The sequence below is a fragment of the Chelonia mydas genome, chromosome 6 (assembly GCF_015237465.2).
Source record: "Chelonia mydas isolate rCheMyd1 chromosome 6, rCheMyd1.pri.v2, whole genome shotgun sequence".
Taxonomy (NCBI): domain Eukaryota; kingdom Metazoa; phylum Chordata; order Testudines; family Cheloniidae; genus Chelonia; species Chelonia mydas.
Genome location: NC_051246.2, coordinates 96,090 through 118,878, shown reverse-complemented (window position 1 = coordinate 118,878; position 22,789 = coordinate 96,090). Strand labels below are relative to the sequence as shown.

At 55.2% G+C, this 22,789-nt stretch overlaps 1 protein-coding gene across 5 annotated transcripts; it reads right to left on the bottom strand.

The window, feature by feature from the left end:
* Positions 1-512: 512 nt before the first annotated feature.
* Positions 513-21,459, bottom strand: ATXN2L (ataxin 2 like). 5 transcript variants are annotated; one of them, XM_037898888.2, is made up of 25 exons: positions 21,348-21,459; positions 20,727-20,835; positions 16,484-16,637; positions 12,055-12,091; positions 10,426-10,482; positions 9,360-9,431; positions 8,185-8,335; positions 7,964-8,088; positions 7,714-7,805; positions 6,132-6,332; positions 5,874-6,049; positions 5,592-5,696; positions 5,131-5,328; positions 4,727-4,816; positions 4,338-4,405; positions 3,974-4,254; positions 3,786-3,855; positions 3,519-3,665; positions 3,118-3,190; positions 2,608-2,795; positions 2,221-2,350; positions 2,015-2,136; positions 1,710-1,919; positions 1,439-1,628; positions 513-970 (listed from the first exon to the last, which is right to left on the bottom strand). In XM_037898888.2, the coding sequence occupies exons 3-25, from the start codon at positions 16,489-16,491 to the stop codon at positions 900-902; spliced, it is 2,862 nt and encodes a 953-aa protein (XP_037754816.1). In that variant the 5' UTR covers positions 16,492-16,637; positions 20,727-20,835; positions 21,348-21,459; the 3' UTR covers positions 513-899. The 5 variants fall into 5 exon arrangements, with proteins under 5 accessions (XP_037754816.1, XP_043403876.1, XP_043403874.1 ...); XM_043547941.1 differs by lacking the exons at positions 16,484-16,637; positions 20,727-20,835; positions 21,348-21,459 and adding an exon at positions 12,442-12,653 and having other exon boundaries at positions 513-975; XM_043547939.1 differs by lacking the exons at positions 16,484-16,637; positions 20,727-20,835; positions 21,348-21,459 and adding an exon at positions 12,442-12,653.
* Between the last annotated feature and the right edge of the window lie 1,330 nt (positions 21,460-22,789).

Here is a 22,789-nt window from a genome sequence, read left to right as displayed (position 1 = left end):
CTCCCAGGGAGCTGATGAAGCTGAAGGAGAGTGGTGGCACAAGGGCAAATAGGGATAAACTACCCTGGCTGAAGTTAGGGCAGAGATGGGATGGGGGGGAAAAGCCTCCCCCCAGCATGGATAGCAGGGCCCTAGTTGGTGCAGAGCCCCAGGCTCCTTCACCCCTTCCAGGAGCAGCTGGATGCCACTAATGGGGGGGGGGGGGGAGGAGTCCTGCCACCCACCCCCTGCTCCAGCTGAGGGGCAGCTGCAGGGTGGAAGCTGCAGATCTCACTTCCCCCTTCACAGGCTTCTTTCTGGCTGCCCTATGCTACTTTCAGCCACTCCTTTACAGGGATCGTCAGCAGTGAGTGCATGCCCGCCTCACAGCCAGGCTTAGGGTAGGGCCCACCCCGCACAGCAGAAATGAAGGAACAGAGAGGAGAGAACAGAAGCCAGGACTCCAACCCCCCCCCCCCCCCCAGGCTATTCTTTCCCCCCAAGCCCCCAGAGACTCACCCCAACACCCACAATGGAGTTAGTTTAAAATTTTATTTTATTTTTTTTCCCACTTTTTAAATATTTTTATGTAATAAAAAGTCGGTGGTCATCAGTCTGGTCTGCTCCTGTGTTCGCATTACGAGGGGAGGGGAGCCCAACGCTCTGTTTAACAGCCCGATTGGAGTTATAAATAATAGAAAATAAAACCGTGGCGGCTCCAGAAGCCAGGGGCAGGTGGCTCTTGCCGCTGTGCGCTCTGCAAACCAACAAAAAAGGTGCTTGGTAAAGCCCCGCCCCAGCTGTGGCACCGTAAGGGGCAGGCTGGGGGCTCCACCGCAGGGCCCAGCTGCCAGGCCGGGGCACATACAAGGGGGCAGAAGGAGCAAACCGGATCCCGGGCAGGGGCCGGCGCTGGGAGTTCAGTTCACAGTCAGGAATCGAGGCTTCAATTTCCAGGGGGGTGGAATGGGAGCTGCTGGGATGGGTGAGACTGAACTAGAAAGAGAGCAGAGATTGTTAGTGAGCAAAGCAGGACAGGACCCCCAGCAGGGAGACAGGGCAGCAGCCCACCTGCCTGCCCACCTACCCACCCAGGTGGCCTATTCCACCCCACTCCACCCCGAGCCCCCCTCATGGGCCCTGCCCCAGGATTAGGGAGATGGGAAAAACAAGCCCACAACACCTCTCCTTCCTCCTGCAGCCAAACAGGCCCTATCCTCTCCCCTCACCACACCCATCTCCTGGGGCAATGAGCACTGCAGGCCTGTTCCACTCGTTGGACCCTCCATCATCTCTCAGAGCTGCCACAGGCCCGCCCCCCCAGCTCAGGGAAGGAATGGTAGCCCCTCAACACCCTGCCAGCATGGAGGGTGGGGGGTTACTCTGGTACCAGCCTGGCCCATCACACACACCCACCAGTCCTTAGCCTCTGAGACATCCCCCCACCCCCAGCACTGACCTTGATGGTGTCCTATATAGGTGTATGGAGATGGTGTGGAGGCTGAGAGGGTGGGCACCCCGCTCTGTGGCACGCCGCCTTGGGGGGGCCCCCCATGGGTCTGCGAGGGGTGGAGCAGCATGACCTGGGGGGGATGAGGTGCCCCGGGGTGGGGGGGCGGTGCTGCTGTTATTCCAGTCTGGACATGGGCCTGTGGGAGGGGAGAGCAGGGGATGAGCGTTGGCGGGTGGGGCCCGCGCAGTGCCCGCAGCCCTGCTGCCCTGCCACCTACCTGGGTGACGTGGGCCATGTTGGTGTAGCTGTGCTGCAGCTGCTGGTGGGCGTGGATGGCGTAGACAGCCTGCTGGGGGAAGCTGCTCTGGGGGGACTGGGCGCTGGGCCCTGGCGTGATGGAGGGCGGCGTGGCCGTCAGCGTGGCTGTGTGGTACAGGTTCTGCTGCTGCTGGGCACTGGCCAGGTGGGGCGGCTGCCCAGCCTGGTGCTGCGCCAGGACACAGGAATGTAGTGAGCAGGGTCGGGGGTCACACCCTCCCCCCCACTACCCTCCCCCTCAGCCCTGGGGGAGGCCCCCCTCACCTGTACGGGGCTGGGGGCAGCATGCTGGGCCTGCTGTTGGTTCCCTGTCGGGGTGGTGGCTGGCTGAGGCTGGTGGGGGTGCAGCTGTGTTGCATGGTGGGGATAAGACTGATGAACTGTAGCTGGAGAGAGACACCCAGTCAGACCCAGAGCAGCAGAACTGGTCCCAGCCCCCAGGGCTCCCCGGCCCCAGCCTATAGACTCACCATAGAGCGTCTGGGGCGTGGGCTGCTCCGAGGGAGGGTACTGGGGCGTGGAGGACGACACAATGGCCTGGGGGTGGCTGCCAGATGTCATCATGCGGGGATTGCTCTGCAGCATGGGGGCGAATACAGGCTGCAAGGGAAGAACCATACCTCACGGCTGTTAGAGGCACCATCCCTGCGTGCTCACCCCTCACCACCCCCAGTACACCCCTCCGTCCCCAAAGGCTGGAAGGGCCGGGCCCCATGGCTGTTAGACAGACCATCCCCACACACTCACCCCTCTGCCCCGAGATGGCCCCACCGAGGCTGCAATGGGACAGAAGGGCTTTTCTCACTTCACCCCCATGCTCTGCCCATGCTTCTCCCTCCCCTCCCCGAGGTCCTTACCTGAGAAGGGTAGTGCGCCATAGGCTGCATCATGGTGGGTTGCCCCGTGAACTGCTGGGGGTTATAGGAAATGTAGGAGGAGTAGGGCGTAGCTGCTACCAGGGGGGGCCCTGCTGCCGCTGCCGCCTGCATAATGGGGGGGGCGGATGTTGGCTGATGCTGGTCCGAGCGCTGGGGTGGGAGGGAACCTGTGGGAAAAGGAGCCAGCTGCTCAAAACGGACCCCAGAAGCCCCTAGGCCATATGCTGCCTCAACCCCATGATGAGGGACCCTCCCCTCCAGCCCCACACGATGGTCTCTGCTGCCACCTCTCCCCAGACATCCCATCACTCCAGTGGATCAGCATCTGCTGCCCTGGGAGGGGCTCCAGGCTAGCCCCACCCATCCCAATCTTGCCCTTTGGCCCAGCCACCAGGGAGGGGAGCTCTGCCCATGCTTTAGCCTGCTCCCCTCCCATCAGTGCAGCTCCTGCCAGACTTGCTATGCCACACTGGGAAACGCCAGGCTCACCTTTGGCCCCCCGGTACTTGCCCTGCTGGCCAGGCACAGAGCTGGAGACAGGGTAGGGGTACATCTGGGGCGCCTGCAACGAGAGAGCAGCAGCAGGGTGATTACCTGAGAACAAGGACCCCTAGCCCCAAACACATTTACCCACCCTCAGCAGCCCCCCGCCATACTCTGGATAGGCCCTGCTCCCACCCCATCCCCCACACCCTTCCCAGTTGCCCCCGCTCTGGACAGGCCCTGCTCCCCCATCCCTGCAGCTCCCGCCCCAACAGACCCTGCTCCCTCATCCCCCATCCCTGCAGCTCCCCCCCAACCCCGCACCCCTCTGGACAGGCCCTGCTCCCCCCACACCCCTGCAGCTTCCCCAACTCCTCCCCCCAGTACAGCGGTGGGGTGGGGCTCACCTGGACAGCAGGGCTCATGTGGATTTGAGGTATGTAGGAAATATACTGGGGGCTGTACATGCCCGTCTGGCCGGCTGTGATCACTGGGATGGAGGGAGTGGAATGGGCGCGAGGGCCCGGTGACGTGGGGGTGCTCGTTGACTTGTTCTGGAAGCAGAGACAGAGCAGCTGAGCATGGGGCCCAGCCAGATCCCCACCAGCAATGGGGAGGATCAGCAGCCGCTGGAGCCAATGGGGCTCCCACTCCACCCAGCCCAGACCACTCACCACGGAGAGCAGTGTTTTCGAGGGGTTGAACTCCTTGGCATTGGGATTCAGAGTCGATTTCTTCACTTGCCTGAAACCAACGCAGGACAAATCAGGGTTAAAAACCCTGGAAAGCTCAGCGTCCCCATCCAACCCGCCCCCACCCGCTCCCCAGTGAGAGCCCCCCAGGCCCTCCAATGCAGACTCACTCGGACACAGGCCCCTCTTCTTTGTCCTCAGGCTCGCCCTTGCCCGGGGGGCTGGCCACCTGCTGCTCGGCCACCTCACACAGCCCCTTCTCCTCTTTGCCACTCTCCGGCAGCAGCTCCAGGCTGGTCCCGCTGGGCTTTGGCACCATGCTCACGGCGGGTGTCTCCTCGGGCCCCTCGCAGATGCCCGGCTCAAGGGCCTTCTCCTTGCCCTCCAGAGGCTCCTTGGGCCTAGCACTGAAGGACTCCAGGCTGGTCTCTGGGGAACTGCTCGGCTGGAGCTGTGGGGGAGCCAGATACTGGTGGTAAGCCCAGCCCAGACACGCCCACTCCCCCCGGCCTCCCTGCGGTCACCAGGCCTTACCTTGAACTGGGCCCCAAACTTGCGCAGCTCCTCCAACTGGGTCCGCTTCTGCTCATTCTGCAGCCCTGCTGTGGAGAACAGCACAGAGTGAGCTGAGGGGCTGCTGCAGCCTCAGGGTGCCCCCAGGCACAGGGCAACCCCCCACTCCCCACCCTGCAGCATCACTGAAGCTCTGCCAGCACAGATGGATTATGCTTCCATGGGAGACACAGGTCACAGAAGACACCCCCAACAGGAGGATGCAGGCCCCTGCGTCCCTTCTCCAGGTCCCTTCGCTTGGGAAGCGGAAGCTTGGAACGGTCTCCCTCAGGGGTACACACCAGGTTCAGAGGCTTCACAGGGTGGCTGGGGGCCCGGACCTGTCAGTGCTGACTCCTAAACTCACATACCTTTATTGGTTGCCTTGTTGAGCTCACATGGTCCGGTCACTTCCAAGGTTCTGCCAGGATCTTTAGCCACAGATGTGGGAGCCTCCTTCCCTGGGAGAGGAAAATGAGGGATAGCTCAGTGGTTTGAGCATTGGCCTGCTAAACCCAGGGTTGTGAGTTCAATCCTTGAGGGGGCCATTTAGGGATCTGGGGCAAAAATTGTGGATTGGTCCTGCTCTGAGCAGGAGGTTGGACTAGATGACCTCCCGAGGTCCCTTCCAACCCTGATATTCTATGAAATCCCTTAACACATTACACCACCCTGCCCCACCCAACCCCTGCTCCACAGCACGGCTCCCCAGGCCCATCTCCTCACAGCTGCCACAACAGTCCCCAGAAACCCCACGCTGCTCCCTGGGCCTTACCCTCAACAGCAGTGGCTGGCACGGGGGCTGCTACTTTGGGAGAAGGGGGGTTTGGGGAAACACTCGACTCCAGGCCAGTTCTGGCCTCCGACGGGGATGCGGGTGCTGCTGGCACGGCGGATCCCACCAAAGAATCCTGGGAAGAGACTGGAGTGGCTGAGGCAGACTTGGGAGAGCGAGGAGGGTACATGCGGCCCACTGCAGGAAGAAAGGTTAGAGATGGGGTGAGAACATAGGTCCTGATCCCCCCAATACACAACGAGAGACACAGGGACAACTACACAAACTAGGGCTCTCAGACTCTATAAACCACCACCCTTGGCTCCAACAGGGCCCTGCAGGTTAACCCTCAGCCACTCCTCCTGCCCACCAGGCTAACAGTGACTGGGGCGAATGTTCCAGCTGCAGACCCCTCTCTAGCCATCAGAGCATAGGCGAGGCCCTGCAGAAAGATCCCCTACCTGCAGGTGGAGCTGCCGAGACCTCCACAGGGCGGCTTGACGGGGAAGACATGGTCTTGGCACCCCGGATGGGACGCTGGGACTTCGGAGACATTCGGGAGGGTCCTGGAAAGCAAGCAAGGATAGGAGGGCGTTACAGGGCAGGTGCAGCAGCTTGGACATAGTCCCTGGCCTTCCCAGAGAGCGGTGTGCGAACTCTGGGCTGGAGGGCACTGGAGACCAGCCTCAGGCATTGCTGGAGCCCACGCCAGGAAACCTTTCCGGTAGGTCCCCGGATCTCACCTCCATTGATCCCTCGCTGCTCTGGGACGGGACTAGAGTTGCTGTCCGGATGGTGCGCACTGCCCCGAGGAGGCATGGACCCCACCCCTGGCCTCCCACCCCGAGAGCTGCTGCACCGGACGCCTCCTCGTGAGCCCTCTCTGACGCGCTGTGGCAGCGGGACATACTTGCCCTCCCTGCAGACACAGACAGGAGAGGTGTTACATTGGCTCCCACACCCTCCCCACCCCACCCCACATGTGCATACACCTCTCTCACCTGGAGGCCAAGATGGGGCTGTCCCTGCCGGACACCTGCCTCTGCACAGAGCTGTGCTTCTCCTCCTCCGTCCGTCCGTCATCGTTCTCCATGGCAATGCGCAGGCGGTACTGGGGGCTCGACTCAATCTCCCGGGCCAACTGGGCCGCCCGGGCTTCCCGCTGCCGGAACTCCTCCGAGTTATCTTTCTCTAGAGGAACGCTAGGACACGGACAGACAGAGACAGGCCTCAGTGCCAGCTGACCCTCCCAACAGCAGTGCAGGATGCCATTGTGGCTCAGAGCTGTCTGAAGCCCCCCCTTTTGGGTGGCAATTGCTGCTCTGGTCTCCACTGAAGGAAGCCTGTTTCTGGAATTGGTTGGCCCATCTGAGTACAAGGAGGATGAAAATCACCCTGCACGCTGTCAAAGTGGAAAAAGCAATCTCCTGGCTTGGCATGAGTAGCAGTGGTGCAGCCACCGGACAGGGGAGAAAGCAGATACTTGGGAGCAGAAGCCAGCCCTGGGGCAATTCGGAACTGAAGATTGACAGGCTTTAAACAATGAAAAGCAAGCATGAGCAAGGAGCTGCTTTCACCCAGAACCACACTGAGCAGTTCCAGAACCAAGAGCTACACAGCACTTGTCTGTGTGGGATGCTGGAGAGCTGCACCCCAACCACACGCAGGTGCACAGGGAGCGAGGCTGGGCTCTGCAGGGACGTGCACACAAACACTTGTCACTTTTGTGGTTCAGATGCATCCAGACACATTTTCTTACCAAACAATTTTTAATCTGGATATTTTCTTAGGAAATTCTATACCAAAAAAATCTACATGAAAGGGACATCAACTCCAGATGAAGGCAATTAAAGAAAAGGAGTTGGAGGTAGTTCCAACTTCTATGTTTGCAACAGCCTGCCCTACGCTCCTATCCAAGGTCCTCCGACCTGAGCCACCCCCTCCCACCACACACACACCCCTGCCCCTATCCATTTTTGTGGGTTTAAAACCACCTGTTCCTATTCTAATCTCTCTCTCTCTCTCTCCCTCCCTTCTGCTATGTGAAAGGACAAAGGAAAGAGTGTCCGACTCCCCAGGGCAGTGCTTCTCAACCCCTGGCCTGCAGGCCACATGTGGCCCAATCGGTATACAATATGGCCCATCTCACATCCTCAGGTCCATATAGGTAGTATATATATTGTGTGGATGCGGCCCACAACATACATACAACTGCATATACAGCCCACAGCGGTAAATAGGTTGAGAACCATTGGCCCAGGAAAACAGAAAGGCGGACTAGACAAATCCCCAAAGAAAACACGCTGGAAAAGGATTATTTTTTTGCACGGAACAAGAGTGAACAAACTCCTTCCAACGGAGGCGTGACTTTAAATGAAAGCCAGCCTGAGCTTGACTATTCCCTCACTGCTGAGAGCGACACCCTTGTTCTTTCAACAGAGCCCTGTGTGGTACTGCAGTTCTTCTCGAAAGGGGCAGCCCTTTGGCCTTTGTAGCCTGATACGAAGGCACTGACCCAAGAATCACACGTTCTTCCCCATGAGCAACAGCTGCCTCCCACACAGAGCCCAGGGCCACACTCACGTGTAGGAGGACAAACTGCTGTCGTACGTTGTCTTCACTCCATAGTTCTCTTCATTAAACTTGAACATCTCATTGGGATCCCAGCCATTAGACTGCAACAAGGTCAAGTGTTAGATACAGGCTCTGCAGAGCCCCCAGCGCTGAATGCCAAGCAGCAGAAGGGATCTGGGTACCCCAGAGCCTTCTCCCCAACCTAACCCCTGCCCACCACACCCCAGGCCCTGAATGCAAGGAGGAGCGAGGTTCTTACCATGTCAGACTCTAGGTCATAGTCATCACTGTTGCTGTCCCCTCCTTCCCAGCGCTGCAGCACCTTCTCTTTGTGCTCCCCATTCACCTTGGAGTTCATGGCGATGGCAGAGTCCGTGAACTTGTCTAGGAGCAGACAATGGGCCATAAGATCTGCCACCACTTCTGGGCAACCCCCCAGCCCCAAGCAGGGACAGGCCCCATCCAGAGGGCCAGCATTACCTTTGGTGGCGTAATTGAAATCAACATTGCGGAAATGCACCAGCATGACATCCGTGGGCTTGAAGACCATGGTGTCCACGATGTCCTCCCGCTTAGGTCCCACCAGCTGATCCGGGGTCTTCCTGTGCACCGCATCCACAGCGAGCTCGAACTGCAAACAGCCACCATTACTGCACACTGCGCCCCTGCCCCAAGAACCGGCCTTCCCCTGCCATGGGGGACCCCACATGTTCACCACAGAGCTCAGATGCTCTGTGCCCTGTCCCAGGAGCCAGCCTCCCACTGTCATGGAGGATCCCACAGTTACTCCTGGGGGAATTCTGCGCCACTGCAGAATACAGAATTTCCTGTTTTCCACACAGAATTTCGGGCCACTGGGCTCTGCAGTGCCCAGATTGCAGTGACTGGAGCACCCAGCCTGGCTGGGCTGGAGGCTGCACGCTTTTTGATCCCCATTCTTGCAGGGACTGGAGAGTGCCTGGGACGACCCAGCCAGCTCCGGCAACGTGTGAGGAAGGGCACAGCTGCACCACACCATGTGCCCCGGTGAGACAGTAAAGAAGTTGTGGGGGACTAAAGGCTCTGGAGGGACTGCTGTCTGGGCTGTCTGGGCTCGGGGGAGGGATGCCTAGGGGGTGTCCCACGGGCTGGGCTCTGGCATGAGGGGTGTCTGGGCTGGGGGGCACCCCCTGGGCTCTGGGGGGATGCTGGTGTTTGGACCAGGCAGTGCCCCGTGGCTCAGCTCTGGGGGGAAGGGGCATGACACAGCTCCCTCCAGCCCTCCAACCTGGAACTGGGTTGTTGTAGGGGTTTCTTTAACTCTTTACTCCTGGGGGAATCTTTTTTGCTGTTGTCTGTATTGTTGACAGGAAAGGTATTTTGATTATATTGTGTTATTTTGACAAATAAAATATGCAGAATTTTAAAATATTGTGCACAGAATTTTTAATTTTTTTTAGCGCAGAATTCCACCAGGACTAACATGTTAATCACTGAGCTTAGATGCTCTGCGCCATGTCCTAAGAGCCAGCCCTGCCACTGCCCAGGGGGGACCCCAGATATTCACCACGGAACTCTGACACTGTGTGTCCTGTCCCAAGAGTCAGCCTCCTGCTTCCCAGAGGTCTGGCCAGCCATGAGGACTCCAGCATTTCACTATCCCCCCAGATGCTTACCTTAGAGCTGAGGGTTTTAAAAATCCCCTCAAAGGTGCTGCCATTTTTCACCTTCACATCACACGTGGAGCCCTGGGGACAGAGCCAGAGTTTAGCACTGGCTGGGGAAGCACATACCACAGGGTCCAAGGTCCCCTCCACTACAGCACAACCTGTCTCTCCTTCACACCATCCCCACCCCCACTGCAGCTCTCAGGGTCTCCCTGCTCACCCCCCAGAATTGGGAAAAAGAGAGGAGATGCCTGAAGTGAATCACGCTGGGAAACAGCACACTCTCTCATGGGCACCTGTTACACACAGTCCTACTATACTCGTGGCTGCTCCCGGATGCCCAGCACTCCGGAGGCTCGTACTATCCTAAACCAGGCAGCACCACTCAGCTGAGGGCCCACCACTGTGACCCACTGTGAGGGCAAGAGCTGCCAGAGCCCAGGGGCAGCTTGCAGACTGGGATGGGGTGAGACCTTTGGCTGCGAAACTCCCAGACCACCCCCAAGAACGTCTCTTTCTACAACAGGACACACACAGCAGCTGGTGACCTCTCCCCAGTCCCGCTGAGGACAGTGGCACATAGGTGGGGGGAATTCAGGCCTCCTGCACAGACACCCGTTTCTGGATGCTGTGTGCTGTGCTTCGATGCTCTGATGATGAGCGCAGGCATGGGGCAGCCAGCATTATCACCCAATCTGCAGTGCCAACCTGGCCTTCAGCTCCTTATCCCTCCTGCCCCTGCCACCAACACAGCTGCTGCTCCTTTCCTCTCTCTTCCCACAGGCCCAGTCCCACCCCCCAGCAGAAAATACCCCAGATCCCCCCTCCCCAGACTCCCATGGACATGCCCTGCTGGATGACACACACACCCCTCCCCCCCACCCCCCGGTTCCCAACCCAAAGGCCAATGCTGGGAACAGGGAGTTTCTGACAGAGGGGACAGTATGACTCCCCTCACCCACCCCCCCCAGTCAGAAACTCCTCCCCGCCCCCAAGACCCTAGCAACAGCCTGCTCCTGAATGGACCATGCTAGGCAACACCCTCAGCACTGGAGCAGGAACTGACAGGACTTACCACAACAGCCGTCAGGAAATGCAGCATTCGAGAATTGTTATAGACACCTTCGAACACCTGTCATTAACACAGTGAGATGAACCCATCAACAAGGAACAGTGAACACACCTCCTTCATCCCCTAGGCTTCCCCTGTATGCACCACCCTCAGCGCCCGTGTTAGGAGCCAGGGCAGTTACCAGGATGAGTGGTGTGCTAACAGCGATCACCTCTGTGATGCTAGTTACAGGGCATGCTTGGGGTACGACTCCAGGGCCAGCCACATGCTGCTGTGTGGAGATGCAGGCTTGGGTCCTGAACGACCCCCAAACTTTGGAGCCCTGAGCTCATGCCAACCCCATCTGCACCAGCAGGCCCAGAGTGAGCCTACCCCCTCTTTTCCAGGAGGACCCAATCCAAGGATTCACAGATCTTAAGGCCAGAATGATCCAGTCTGGCCTCCTGCGTAACCCAAGCCAGAGAATCTCACCCAGCAACCCCAGCACATGGCCCAGTGAGAGGGAAGAGACAGCACTGCAGGGAAACCGCCTCCAAGGTGGATCTGAGAGAGAGACAGCTGGATGTCAGAGTCCCACTAGCGACTCTGTACTCCCACTAGCACTGCAACTCCCATGCAGCTGTGCCTCATGCCCCGCCCCCCCGCTCCGCTACAGGGACTGAGCCAACAGCTCTGCTGAGGGTAGATTCTGGCTGCAGCATTTGGTACTGCCAACACACAAGGCAGAGGATCCAACTTCAGGGAACCAGAGAACACATCCTTGGGCTTGGGACGAGAGCAGACTAGATTTGGGCATCATGACCATGAACCTGAAGCAGAACACCTCTTCTAAAGCAGCTTTTCAGAGCCGAACACCCTGCCCTCCCAGTGATGGGAAGCCAGTGGGGAGGTGTTCAGCTGCATACTTGGAGTGAAGGGGAGGGACCAATTTAAAAGCAGATACCCCCTGGGGATTGAGAAGGCAATTATGGGACCTTTCACCTCTAGAATTCCAATCTGGCCCTGGGTTGGAGGAATAAATTGGCTCAGGAGATATGGGACTTTCCCCCTTCAGAGGGCACTAGTTCCAATCTGGACTGACTGGCTCAGGGGGTGAGGAATGACACCCGTCTGGCTCCATCTTGCTCCAGGCCCCAAAGGAACTGGCTGGCTCACTGCGGACTCCTGTCATACTGGTGTCCCTTGAGATCCAAGGGAAGCTAGTGCTACCAAAAAACTATGAGACACACTCATTATGATCTGGGCCACAGGGAAGCAGTTAAAGGTCAGACTGCTGGGTGGCAGGTCATGTCCCTCTCTTCTCTAGCACACATTTTTGGGAAACATTTAAACTTGCATTGGCACTATGATGCAGACAGTAAGAAATGCCAGGAAAGTCCAGCAGAGGCCTGTGGGAAGAGCAGAATGGAGACTATATTGTCTGAGGCGTTAACGGAGGCCAGCGCAAGCCATCCCCAGCCCATGCCATGTTCTCAAGAAAGAGGAAGGGCCTGCCCAGCCACCGCTGGCTGCTGCGGAGGAAAAGAGGCTCTTGATCAGGAAGTCAGTGCAACAGACAGCCTGGCCCCCCTGGGAGACCAGCATGAGGTTTCCCTCTCTCCCTCCCCTTCAGGCAGAGCCGCAGGTACTTACTGGAGACTGGGGAGGCCCCTTCCCTGTGCTCTGCCCCCTGAAACAAACCACAGGGAGAGAGAGTTACAGAACTGCTGCGCCCCCGCGCCCTGGCCCGCGCCCCCCGCGCCCGGGAGGGGCCCCACAGGCTCTGCCCCTCGTGGCAAGGCTCACCAGGCTGGGAGCCCGGACGCCTGGGTCCCAACCCCGCACGGCCAGAGCTTTGGGGAGGGGTCTCCCTCTCCCTCGCGCCGCCGGGCGCGGATTGGCTGCAGCACCGGCCAACCAGCACCACGCTCGCGCTGCCCCCCCCCCCCCGGGCGCGCGCAGTCCCGGGACCCTCCCGGCGGCCCCCCCGGCCGGCGCACGAGGAGGGGTGACCCCCTCCCTCCAGAGCCCCGCTGTTACCTGGTGCCGCCGCCGCTTCCTCCGGGGCCGCCGCCTCCCCCGCCCGGGGCCGCCGCCGCCGCCCGCCCCGCCCCGCCGCTGGGGCTGAGGCTGCCGTTGGGGCTGGGGGCGGCCCCCGGCGGCGGGGCCTTGCGGGCGGGCGGGGGCCCGGCCTGGGGCACGGGGCCGCCCGGCGGGGGCTGCGGGGGCAGCGGCTGCGGCTGCTTCAACATGGCGGCGCCGGCGCGGCCCCGGTCAACCCCAGCGGGGCGGGCGCGAGCGAATCAGTCACCCGGCGCGCGCGCGCGCGAGCGAGGGAGGGCGGGCGCGAGGCGGTCGGAGCTGCCGTTGGCGAGCGGCGCGCGCGGGCCGCGGGGGAGGGGCGGTCGGGCAGAACGCGGCCGAAGCGGTCTCCTCGCTGGCTCCCTCCGCACAATGAGCCTGGGTGGACCGAGAGGAGAAGGGGCAGCGCGGCGGCGAAACCAGCTCAGTGCGCCTGCGCCGACGGCCCCGCCAGCCGGGCACATCCGCACCGCAGTGATGAGTCGTACCACGTGACAACAAGAGTGGTGACTTCTCGATCCTTCCGCCGGGGTAAGAAGCCCATTCGCGGCCATTGCGCAAGCGCCGCACCACGGGGCGGAAGGGACGGAACGGCGCCGCCTCCGTACGCATGCGCGAGGTGAGACAGGGTCTCTGGGCACGCTACGCGTTTCAGGGAACCTTCCGGCGGCCCTCAGCTTCTGCGCATGCGTACGGAGTCACGTAGCCCGGGGGCGGGAGCAAGCACCACTCCCTCTGCGCGTGCGCCTCCCTCCCATAGACCTTTCCGCCCCACGCTGCGCATGTGCCTCCTCGGGAGGGAACTCGCCGGAGTTGGGGGGGGGCAGGTAAAGCTCAGAGCGCAGGCGCAGAGGGATCCCTCCGCCAGGACCGCCTCACAGGGCGGACAGGAGAATCAGTCCCGGCTCCTGCCCGCGCAACCTGACCCCTCCTTGACGTGTACATGTAACCTTGGTTACATACACACCCTGTACCCTCGGTGGGGATGGAGCTAGGGCAGGTGGGGGCAGAGGGGGTGGAGCAGAGGCAGGGGGCAGGTGGGAGCAGGGGGGCAGGTGGGGATGGAGCTAGGGGAGGAGGTCAGGGGGTGGGGCAGGGGACAGGTGGGGGAGAGGGGCAGGTGGGGGTGGAGCTGGGGGAGGAGGGCAGGTGGGGATGAGGGTAGGGGGTGGAGCTGGGGCAGAGGGGCAGGTGGGGGTGGAGCTGGGGAGGAGGCAGGTGGGAGGAGAGGGGCAGGTGGGGTTGGAGCTAGGGGAGGAGGTCAGGGGGTGGGGCAGGGGACAGGTGGGGGAGAGGGGCAGGTGGGGGTGGAGCTGGGGGAGGAGGGCAGGGGGTGGGGTGGATTTGGGGGAGGAGGGCAGGGGGTGGAGCTGCAGCAGGGGGCAGGTGGGGGTGCCAGGAGACATTTGAGATGTTCATAGATTGCCATGCCAGAAGAGACCCTGCAATTATCTGACCTTCTGTATAACAGGCCACAGGACTGCCTCGAATTAATGCCCGTTTGAACTAGATCAGATCTTTAAGAAAAATATCCTACCTTGATTTAAAAACTGCCAAAGGAGTAGAATCCATCATGACCTTTGGGAAATTGTCCCAGTGGTTAATTAAGCTCACTGTTAAAAGTTCGCAAAAAGAAAAGGAGTACTTGTGGCACCTTGGAGACTAACCAATTTATTTGAGCATAAGCTTTCGTGAGCTACAGCTCACTTCATCGGAAAATGTGTTGTATCGTTCTTTAATTAGGCATTTATCATACACATTCGAACATAGTGTGGACAAGATTTTCAAAAGTGACTAAAGCTTATGCTCAAATAAATTGGTTAGTCTCTAAGGTGCCACAAGTACTCCTTTTCTTTTTGCGAATACAGACTAACACGGCTGTTACTCTGAAACCTGTTAAAAGTTCACACCTTATTTCTAATCAATCTCAGGCCATGTCTTCACTGGCAGAGTTTTTTCACCAAAAGTTTTATCAATGATCAAAAAGTGCTAAAAAAAAATTTATGTTCATGTTTTCTCTCCCTCTGTCAGCAAAGCGTGTCCCCGCTCGGGGCAGTAGCTTCGACAAAGCAATGCACTGTGGGGAGCTATCCCACGGTTCGGCTCTCCACCTTCTGCTGCTAGGTCTTGTGGGAAAGCAGAGTGGATTGCAGCGCATCATGGGTCCGGGCTCATTGTCCCATGATGCATTGTTTTCCATCCATTGCTTTCCATCCCAGCGTTCCATGACGCTTTTATCTTCAGGAACACCAGCCTGTACAGAGAGCTGCAAGCAGGGGCTTTCTTTCCAGGCCAGATTACAGTAGGGGATATTGAAATGCCCATAATGATCCTAGGAGACCCGGCGTACCCCTTAATGCCATGGCTCATGAAGCCTTATACTGGAAACCTAGATAGCAGTAAGGAGCGGTTCAACAATAGGCCGAGTAGGGGCAGGATGATCATGGAATGTGTGTTTGGCAGATTAACGGCATGCTGGCAATGCCTTTATGGCAGGTTAGAACTCAATTAAGATAATATTCCCATGGTCATAGCTGCATGTTGCACATTGCACAATATTTGTGAAGGTAAGGGTGAAAAGTTTGCTCATGGGTGGACTGCTAAGGCAGACCACCTGGCTGCTGCATTTGAGCAGCCAGATACCCGGGCTATTAGAGGGGCACAGTGGGAGGCAATTGAAATCAGGGAGACTTTGAGACAACACTAAAGATGAGAACCAGTAACGTATGTTGCTATGCGCTGGACTACAATGCTTAATGAAATCAAGTTTTGCAAGGAACTACTTGTGATTTTTGTGGCCTAGGACTCAATGTGAGCAAACGATTAAATTGCTTGTTTACATGTTGCTTCCATCTGCTGTCACAATTTCCAGAAACAAAGAGTGCTTATCATTCAAAAAACTTTGCTTTTATTGCACAAAAAACTATGCCAGCACACACACGTGCTTGGGAGGAGAGGAGGTACCAGGGGAGGGCTGACTTTCAGAGCTGTGTGTAAGTCCAGCTATCATCTGAAAAGGTGTCCGTGGAGATGGAGTGAACAGGAAAGCAAGAAGTCCCAGACAGCGGAAAGGAATTTGCGGGTGGAGTTTGGGCAGGGCATGGGAAAGAGTTCTGAATGTGTTGAAGGGAAGGGCAGGCATGTATCTGCTCAGTCTGGAGCATTATGAGGGACTGTAGCATCTCAGGTTTCAGAGTAACAGCCGTGTTAGTCTGTATTCGCAAAAAGAAAAGGAGTACTTGTGGCACCTTAGAGACTAACCAATTTATTTGAGCATAAGCTTTTGTGAGCTACAGCTCACTTCATCGGATGCATACTGTGGAAAGCACAGAAGATCTTTTTATACACACAAACCATGAAAAAATGGGTGTTTACCACTACAAAAGGTTTTCTCTCCCCCCACCCCACTCTCCTGCTGGTAACAGCTTATCTAAAGTGATCATTCTCCTGACAATGTGTATGATAATCAAGTTGGGCCATTTCCGGCACAAATCCAGGTTTTCTCCCCACCCCCCGCACAAACCCACTCTCCTGTTGGTAATAGCTTATCTAATGTATACACATTGTAAGGAGAGTGATCACTTTAGATAAGCTATTACCAATAGGAGAGTGGGTTTGTGGGGGGGTTGGGGAGAAAACCTGGATTTGTGCCGGAAATGGCCCAACTTGATTATCATACACATTGTCAGGAGAATGATCACTTTAGATAAGCTGTTACCAGCAGGAGAGTGGGGTGGGGGGAGAGAAAACCTTTTGTAGTGGTAAACACCCATTTTTTCATGGCTTGTGTGTATAAAAAGATCTTCTGTACTTTCCACAGTATGCATCCAATGAAGTGAGCTGTAGCTCAGGAAAGCTTACGCTCAAATAAATTGGTTAGTCTCTAAGGTGCCACAAGTACTCCTTTTCTTTTTGTAGCATCTCAGTTTGCTTCTCCATAACTTTAATCATCCTCTCCATTGCATCCCCAATGAAAGCCTCATTTTCTTTTCTGTCCAACCTTTCCATTTCCCTTCACTGCCTGTGTTCCCTCTTTTCTGCATCTGAGTATTGCAGCACCTCCTGGAACATGTCTTCCTAGCTCCATCTTGGATGCTTTCTTATTTGGTGGAAGCACTCTGCCGGTGTGTAGGGGATGCCTTTGAAGGCCACATCTGCAGAAACACAAGGAACAATACACAGAAGCATGATTAAGTATGAGCACAGCATTGAAACAGTACAGTAAAATACACCTATAGTAACATACCAATCGCTTTCTCACTGACCAAATGCTGGCGAACACCGGCCAACACCCGAAGCATGGTGAGTGTACCTCAGGGCGGGGGGCATTGTACATGGGGAGAAAATCAATATGAAAGGGTCGTGGTACAGTCGACTAGGAACAATATTCTAAATTTTCCCAACCTTTTCCACAGGTGGTGGTTGTACCAGATATCTCACTCCTGAGGGTAAGCAGGGAAGCAAGGGTGCATCTACTACACTCTTATGGCTTCTGCCCCGATCCCTATGCTGCTCACCTGAGTGCCGCTTTGTCCCTGCACAAGTGTCTGCAGAACGGCGCGGAAAAGTTTCCTTCAATGGGGCAAGGAACAAAGCAGCTCTGCCAAGAAACCTTCAGCAGAGGATTGCCAAGTACCTCCAGGAAAGTTTCCTTGAGATCTCTCTGGAGGATTCCTGTGAAATCACGATGTGCATAGCTGCACAGGGAAATGTGCAGCACACAGAAACATAGCCATTTCTATGCCCTCAACCCACCTCAGCATTTCACAAAGCAAAACCACCTATCGGAGTCTCTGCTCCTGCTTCTTGCTCACTGCAGTGTGACTGCCAAGACTGGCTAGATACCTCCGGAGTGGAGAATAGCTCCTGACTGGACGCACCACCAGGCGACCCTACTGTGTGCTCCACATTGTCATCTACCTCCACTTCTTCATCAATGACTTCATTCTCTGGGTTAGGTCCACTTTCTGCCAGCTCCAGCCCCATCGAAGTATCCATGGGGCTCTTGGGTGGGGGAAGTGGGCTCGCTGCTGAGGATAGCATCCAACTCCTTATCAAAACAGCAGCACCGAAGTGATGGTTTGCCTCCCTTGCCTTCTGATACACGTGCCTCAGCTCCTTGACCTTTGCTGTGCACAGCAGCATGTCCCGAAAAGCATAGCCCTTTTCGCACAAGCTTTGAGAAATCCACCACTTGGTATCGAAATTCCTATGGCTGGAATGCAGCTGTGACTGCACAGCCTCCTCTCCCCAAATACTGAGCAGATCCAGCAGATCCACATTGGTCCAAGCAGGGGAGTGTTTGCCGCATGGAACCGCCATGGTCAGCTGGGAAGATATGATATGAGCTCTCCACACCGAGCAAACAGGAAGTGGAATTTCAAAATTTCCCAGGGGGGCTTTAAAGGAGGAGGGGCAGACAGTTGCTTACCTGGCTGCAGGGTAGTGGAATTGGAACTGCTGACCAAAGCAGTCAGGATGGGCATTGTGGGACACCATCTGGAGGCCAATTAAAGTGATAAAAATCAAGCGTGATGTCTACACTGGCACTTTGGCAACAATACTTTTGCATAAAAAGCCATATGACTCTCGTTTAGGTGGTTTTATTTTGTCACCAAAACTGAAGAGTTTTGTTACCGAAAGTGGCCTTGCAGTACTGTTTCATCACCAAAAGCTGCCTTTTGGCCAAAAACAAACAAAAACTCTGCAGTATAGACAAGGCTAACTGCAGTTTCCAGTCATTGCCTCTTCTCTGCTAAATTGAAGAGCTCTCTGTTATTAAATTTCTGTTCCCCACTTAAGGACTTATAGACTGTGTTTAAGTCACCCTCTTTGTTAAGCTCACTAGATTTAGTTCCTGGAGTCTGTTACTATAAGGCGTGTTTTCTAATCCTTTCCTCATTCTTGTGGCTCTTCTCTGAACCTTTGCTAATTTATCAACATCCTTTCTGAATTGTTGGCACCAGGACTGGACACAAGATTCCAGCAGCAGTTGCACCAGTGCCAAATACAAAGGTAATATAACCAGTCTACTCCAACTCGATATTCCCATTTATACATTCAGGGATCACATTAACCCTTTTAGGCACAGCATTGCATTGGGAGTTCATGTCTGAATTATTGTCCATCATGACACCCAAATCTTTTCAGGGCCACTGCTTCTCAGGATAGAGTCCCCCATCCCGTAAGCACAGCGTATATTCTTTGTTCCCAGATGTCTGACTTTATATCTGGCCATATTAAAAAGCATATTGTTTGCTTGTGCTCAGCTGACCAAGCAACCCAGATCGCTCTGCATCAGTGACCTGTCCTCGTCATCTGCAGACTTTATAAGTGATGCTTTTATGTTCTCTTCGAGGTCATTGATAAAAATGTTATAGTGCAGGGCCAGGAACCGATCCCTGCAGGGGCCTTTGAGGGAGAGCCTTAATGAACTCAGTCTCATCCAAAAAGAAGATTGAGAGATTACATGATAATGGTGCAGCAGGACCTTCACAGGACAAAATAGCAGGTACTAAAGGACTCTTTACTCTAGCAGAGACAGGCAGAACAAGAACCACTGGCTGGAACAAGAACCACTGGCTGGAAGTGGAAGCCGGTTGAATTCCAATAAGAAATAATCACCCTCACTGATATAAATGTGTGCCTTACCCACTGGAACAGACTCCCAAAGGAAGTAGTGGATTCTGCATCTTTTGTTGTCTCCAGATCCAGGCTGGAGACCTTTTTGGAAAATGCTTTAGCCAAACACAAGTGATTAGGCTCAACACAAGTGGAACTGGGAAAAATTCTCTGCCCTGTGATATACAGGAGGTCAGACTAGATGATAGCCCTGTAACAGGCCCCAAAGCTGGTCTCTTCCAGTGACTAACTCTTAGGTGATGGATCTTTATGGAATGGACTACCTGAGCATACTATAAACCCCCAAAACAGGGTCTCTGAAGAAACCCTCATGTGTACTTCAAGAGGCTAGATTCTCAGCTGGCATAAAATGACCTTGCTCCATTCAAATGAGGCAGCATGGTCTAGTGGACAGAACACTACGTTGGAATCCAGGCCTCCTGGGTTCTCTTCATGGCTCTGCTGCTGACCTGCCATGGGCAAGTTTCTTTTCTTCTATTAGTCTCTGTTTCCCCACCCAGCCTTTGTCTGTCTCATCTTGAGGTCCTGATCCAGCAAAGACTTACACGCATGCTTAACTTTAGGCACTGAAGTCAATGAACTACTCACAGATGCGTAAGTCCTTGCAGGATCAGGGCCTTAAATTGGGGCAGGGCCTGCCCCTCGCTCTGTGTTTGTACAGCATCCCGCACGGCATGGCTCCGATCTCCAGGGACTACTATACTGTTCAGAGATGTTAAGGTCAGAAGGGCCCATCCGGTCTGGCTTCCTATATAATCCTGGCTAGAAAATCTCAGTGATTCCTGCATCTGGCTGAGCTAGAGCATAGGTTTTCAGGGAAGACACTCCAGGATGATTTACAGACTCTCTGCAATCTAGAATCCAACACATCCCAAGGGGAGATGTTCCCTCCCGTTTAAAATCTGTGTCTTATTTCTACCCTGAATTCTCTTCCTTCAGCTCCCAGCCATTGGATCTCATTCTGCCTTTGTCTGATGGATTAAAGAGCCCTCTGCTATCAGAAATCCCCTCCCCACATAGGTGCCTACAGATGGGAATCTTAGCCTTCTCTTGGACATATTCAATAGATAAATCTCCTTCAGTCTCTCATTTTAAGGTAGGCTTTCCAGATCATCCTCGTAGCTCTTTTCCAAACCCTTTCTAATTTGTCACCATCCGATTTGAAGTGTGAACACCAGTCCTGGACACAGCATCCAGTGATGGTCTCACTAATGCTGTATTCAGAGGGAAATACCACATTCTTGCTCTTACTCAATATCCCGCTGCTTATATATCCAAGGATCATATTCGCTCTCTTAGTCACAGCCTTGTACTGGGAGCTCATGTTCAGCTGGTTTCCACCACAAACCCTAAGTCCTATTCAGAGAGTCACTGCTGTCCAGAATATGGTCCATGTAGCCGAGTGGTAGAAGTAGGCAGGGCTTCACTAGTCAATTTCCTGTCTGGAGAAGAAATCCGTGATTTGTTTTCTCAGGGCAATGTATATTTACAGAATGCATGGGGAGGCATCTTCCCTTAAACAGTAGAGTGGAGGGGGAAAGGAAACAATGCACAGGTACTGCTGCCCTGCCCCGCCCCACCCCACAAAACATCTCCCTTACCTCAAAACTCTGGGGCCTTCCATGCCATAAAGAGTCCTGGAGAAATGAAAGCCATCACTAAAACTGCTGGTAAGATGATAGCAATTGAGCTCCTTGAGTCTCTGTTTACCTTAACAAAGAGAAAATTAAGAGGTGACAATCTATATATATCTACATAGGGAACAGAAATTTGATAGTAGAGGGCTCTTCAATCTAGCAGACAGACATGTAAAATGATGCAGTGTCTGGAAACTGAAATTAGACAAATTCAGATTGGAAATAAGATGCACGTTTTTACCAGGGAACAATTTACTAGGACTGTGACAGCAATTTCTAAATCAAGACTGGATGTTTTGCTAAAAGGTCTATTCCAGTTCAAACAGGAATTAACTCAAGAGGAGTCCCATGGCCCGTGTTATACAGGAGGTCAGACTAGATCATCACAGTGGGTTTTTCTGGGTTTATAATCTATCAACTGACAATATAATCCAGCCCACCCTACTGTACACTGAACCAAACAGGCTCTTCCAGTGTGATGTGGTGGCCAACAGAGCAAATGTGATCATGGATATATAAACAGGGTAGTATCAAGTAGGAGCAGGGAGGGGGAGTAACAGCATCAGTGAGACCATTATTGAATACCTTGTCTAGTTGGGGTGTCCAGACTTCAAAAAGGAGGTTGATAAATTGGAAAGGGTTCAGAAAAAGTCACAAGAGCAACTCATGGTCTGGAAAACCTGCTTCACAGGAAGACACTGAAAAAGCACAAACTATTTAGTTTATAGAAGAGAAGGTTAAGAGGTGACATAGACTCAGCCTTTAAGGTCAGAAGGGTCTACTGTGGTCACCTAATCTGACCTCCTGCACACTGCTGTTGCTGACATGTTGGGCCTACATCGGGAGGCAATTTCTCATGGCACAGGGCTCTTTCATCCAGCGCCTAGAAGCTGGAGTGAGACACATTCATATGGGAAGTAAGGCACAAGTTTTTAAGGATGGGCTGGATTCTCCATTCCTTGAAGTATTTAAATCAAGTCTGGATGGCTTCTGCTACAATTAAGACACAAATCGGACACAGTTTCCGGCGCACCTAAATCAAGACAGCCACCCCAAAACCAACTCAATCCAAAGCTTTAGCAACATGGAGCTGCAAACCAACTGAGCACACCTCTCCAGCTGAAAATGACAACAGGCGTGACAAACATGCAGGCCCCACGAGGCATTTGTATGAGGCCCACAGGTGTATTCAGATTCTCCTGACCCTCAGCTTGCATTTAAAGAGTAAGTGGCTAAGCCTCATGGCTGTAGCAATAAACTTCCAAAAACAATCTGAGGGTAACCAATGCTGCCTGAGTCCACCCCTGGGAGAGGGAGGAGCTGCCACAAGCTTGACTAACACAGCACCACTGCCCTGAGTCTGCAGAGAGCCTGAGCCCATCGCTCTGAGCTGCTAACTCCCCTGGCCCGTACTAATCTGTTTGGAGCCGCGCTGTAACGGGGGTAGGGGGCCTTTTGGGTCTGAAGTAGCAGGGGGTAGCCGTGTTAGTCTGTATCCGCAAAAACAACAAGGTGTCCGCTGGCACCTTAAAGACTAAGCCATTTATTTGGGCATCAGCTTTCGTGGGTATCTGAAGAAGGTGGGGGGGGGTTACCCACGAAAGCTGATGCCCAAATAAATGGGTTAGTCTTTAAGGTGCCAGTGGACGCCGGGGTGGGGGTGGGAGCTGCAGGGGGGTGAGGCAGCCGGGCAAGGAGGGAGGCGGTGCCTGGGGCAGGCGGTGCCTGGGGCAGGCAGAGGAGGATGGGGGTGGGCAGTGGTGAGGCAGGGGACGGGGCTGGGTTGAGGCCTGTTCCCTGCCCCTCCCCCATGGCCCGGCGGGCAGTCGCTCCTGCAGGGGACGCGCTAGCAGCGCGCGGCGCTCTGTCCCCGCGTGGGCCAGGCTCTATGGCACCCACTGTTCCATTCCCGCTGTCCAGCAGGACTTCAGGTTTATGGGGAGCAGCCGCTCTAGCCCTGTTCGCTCTATGGTGTTTCCTGTACGTGAGGTTCCTTCTAGCCCGACTTCCCTGCCTTTATGGTACAA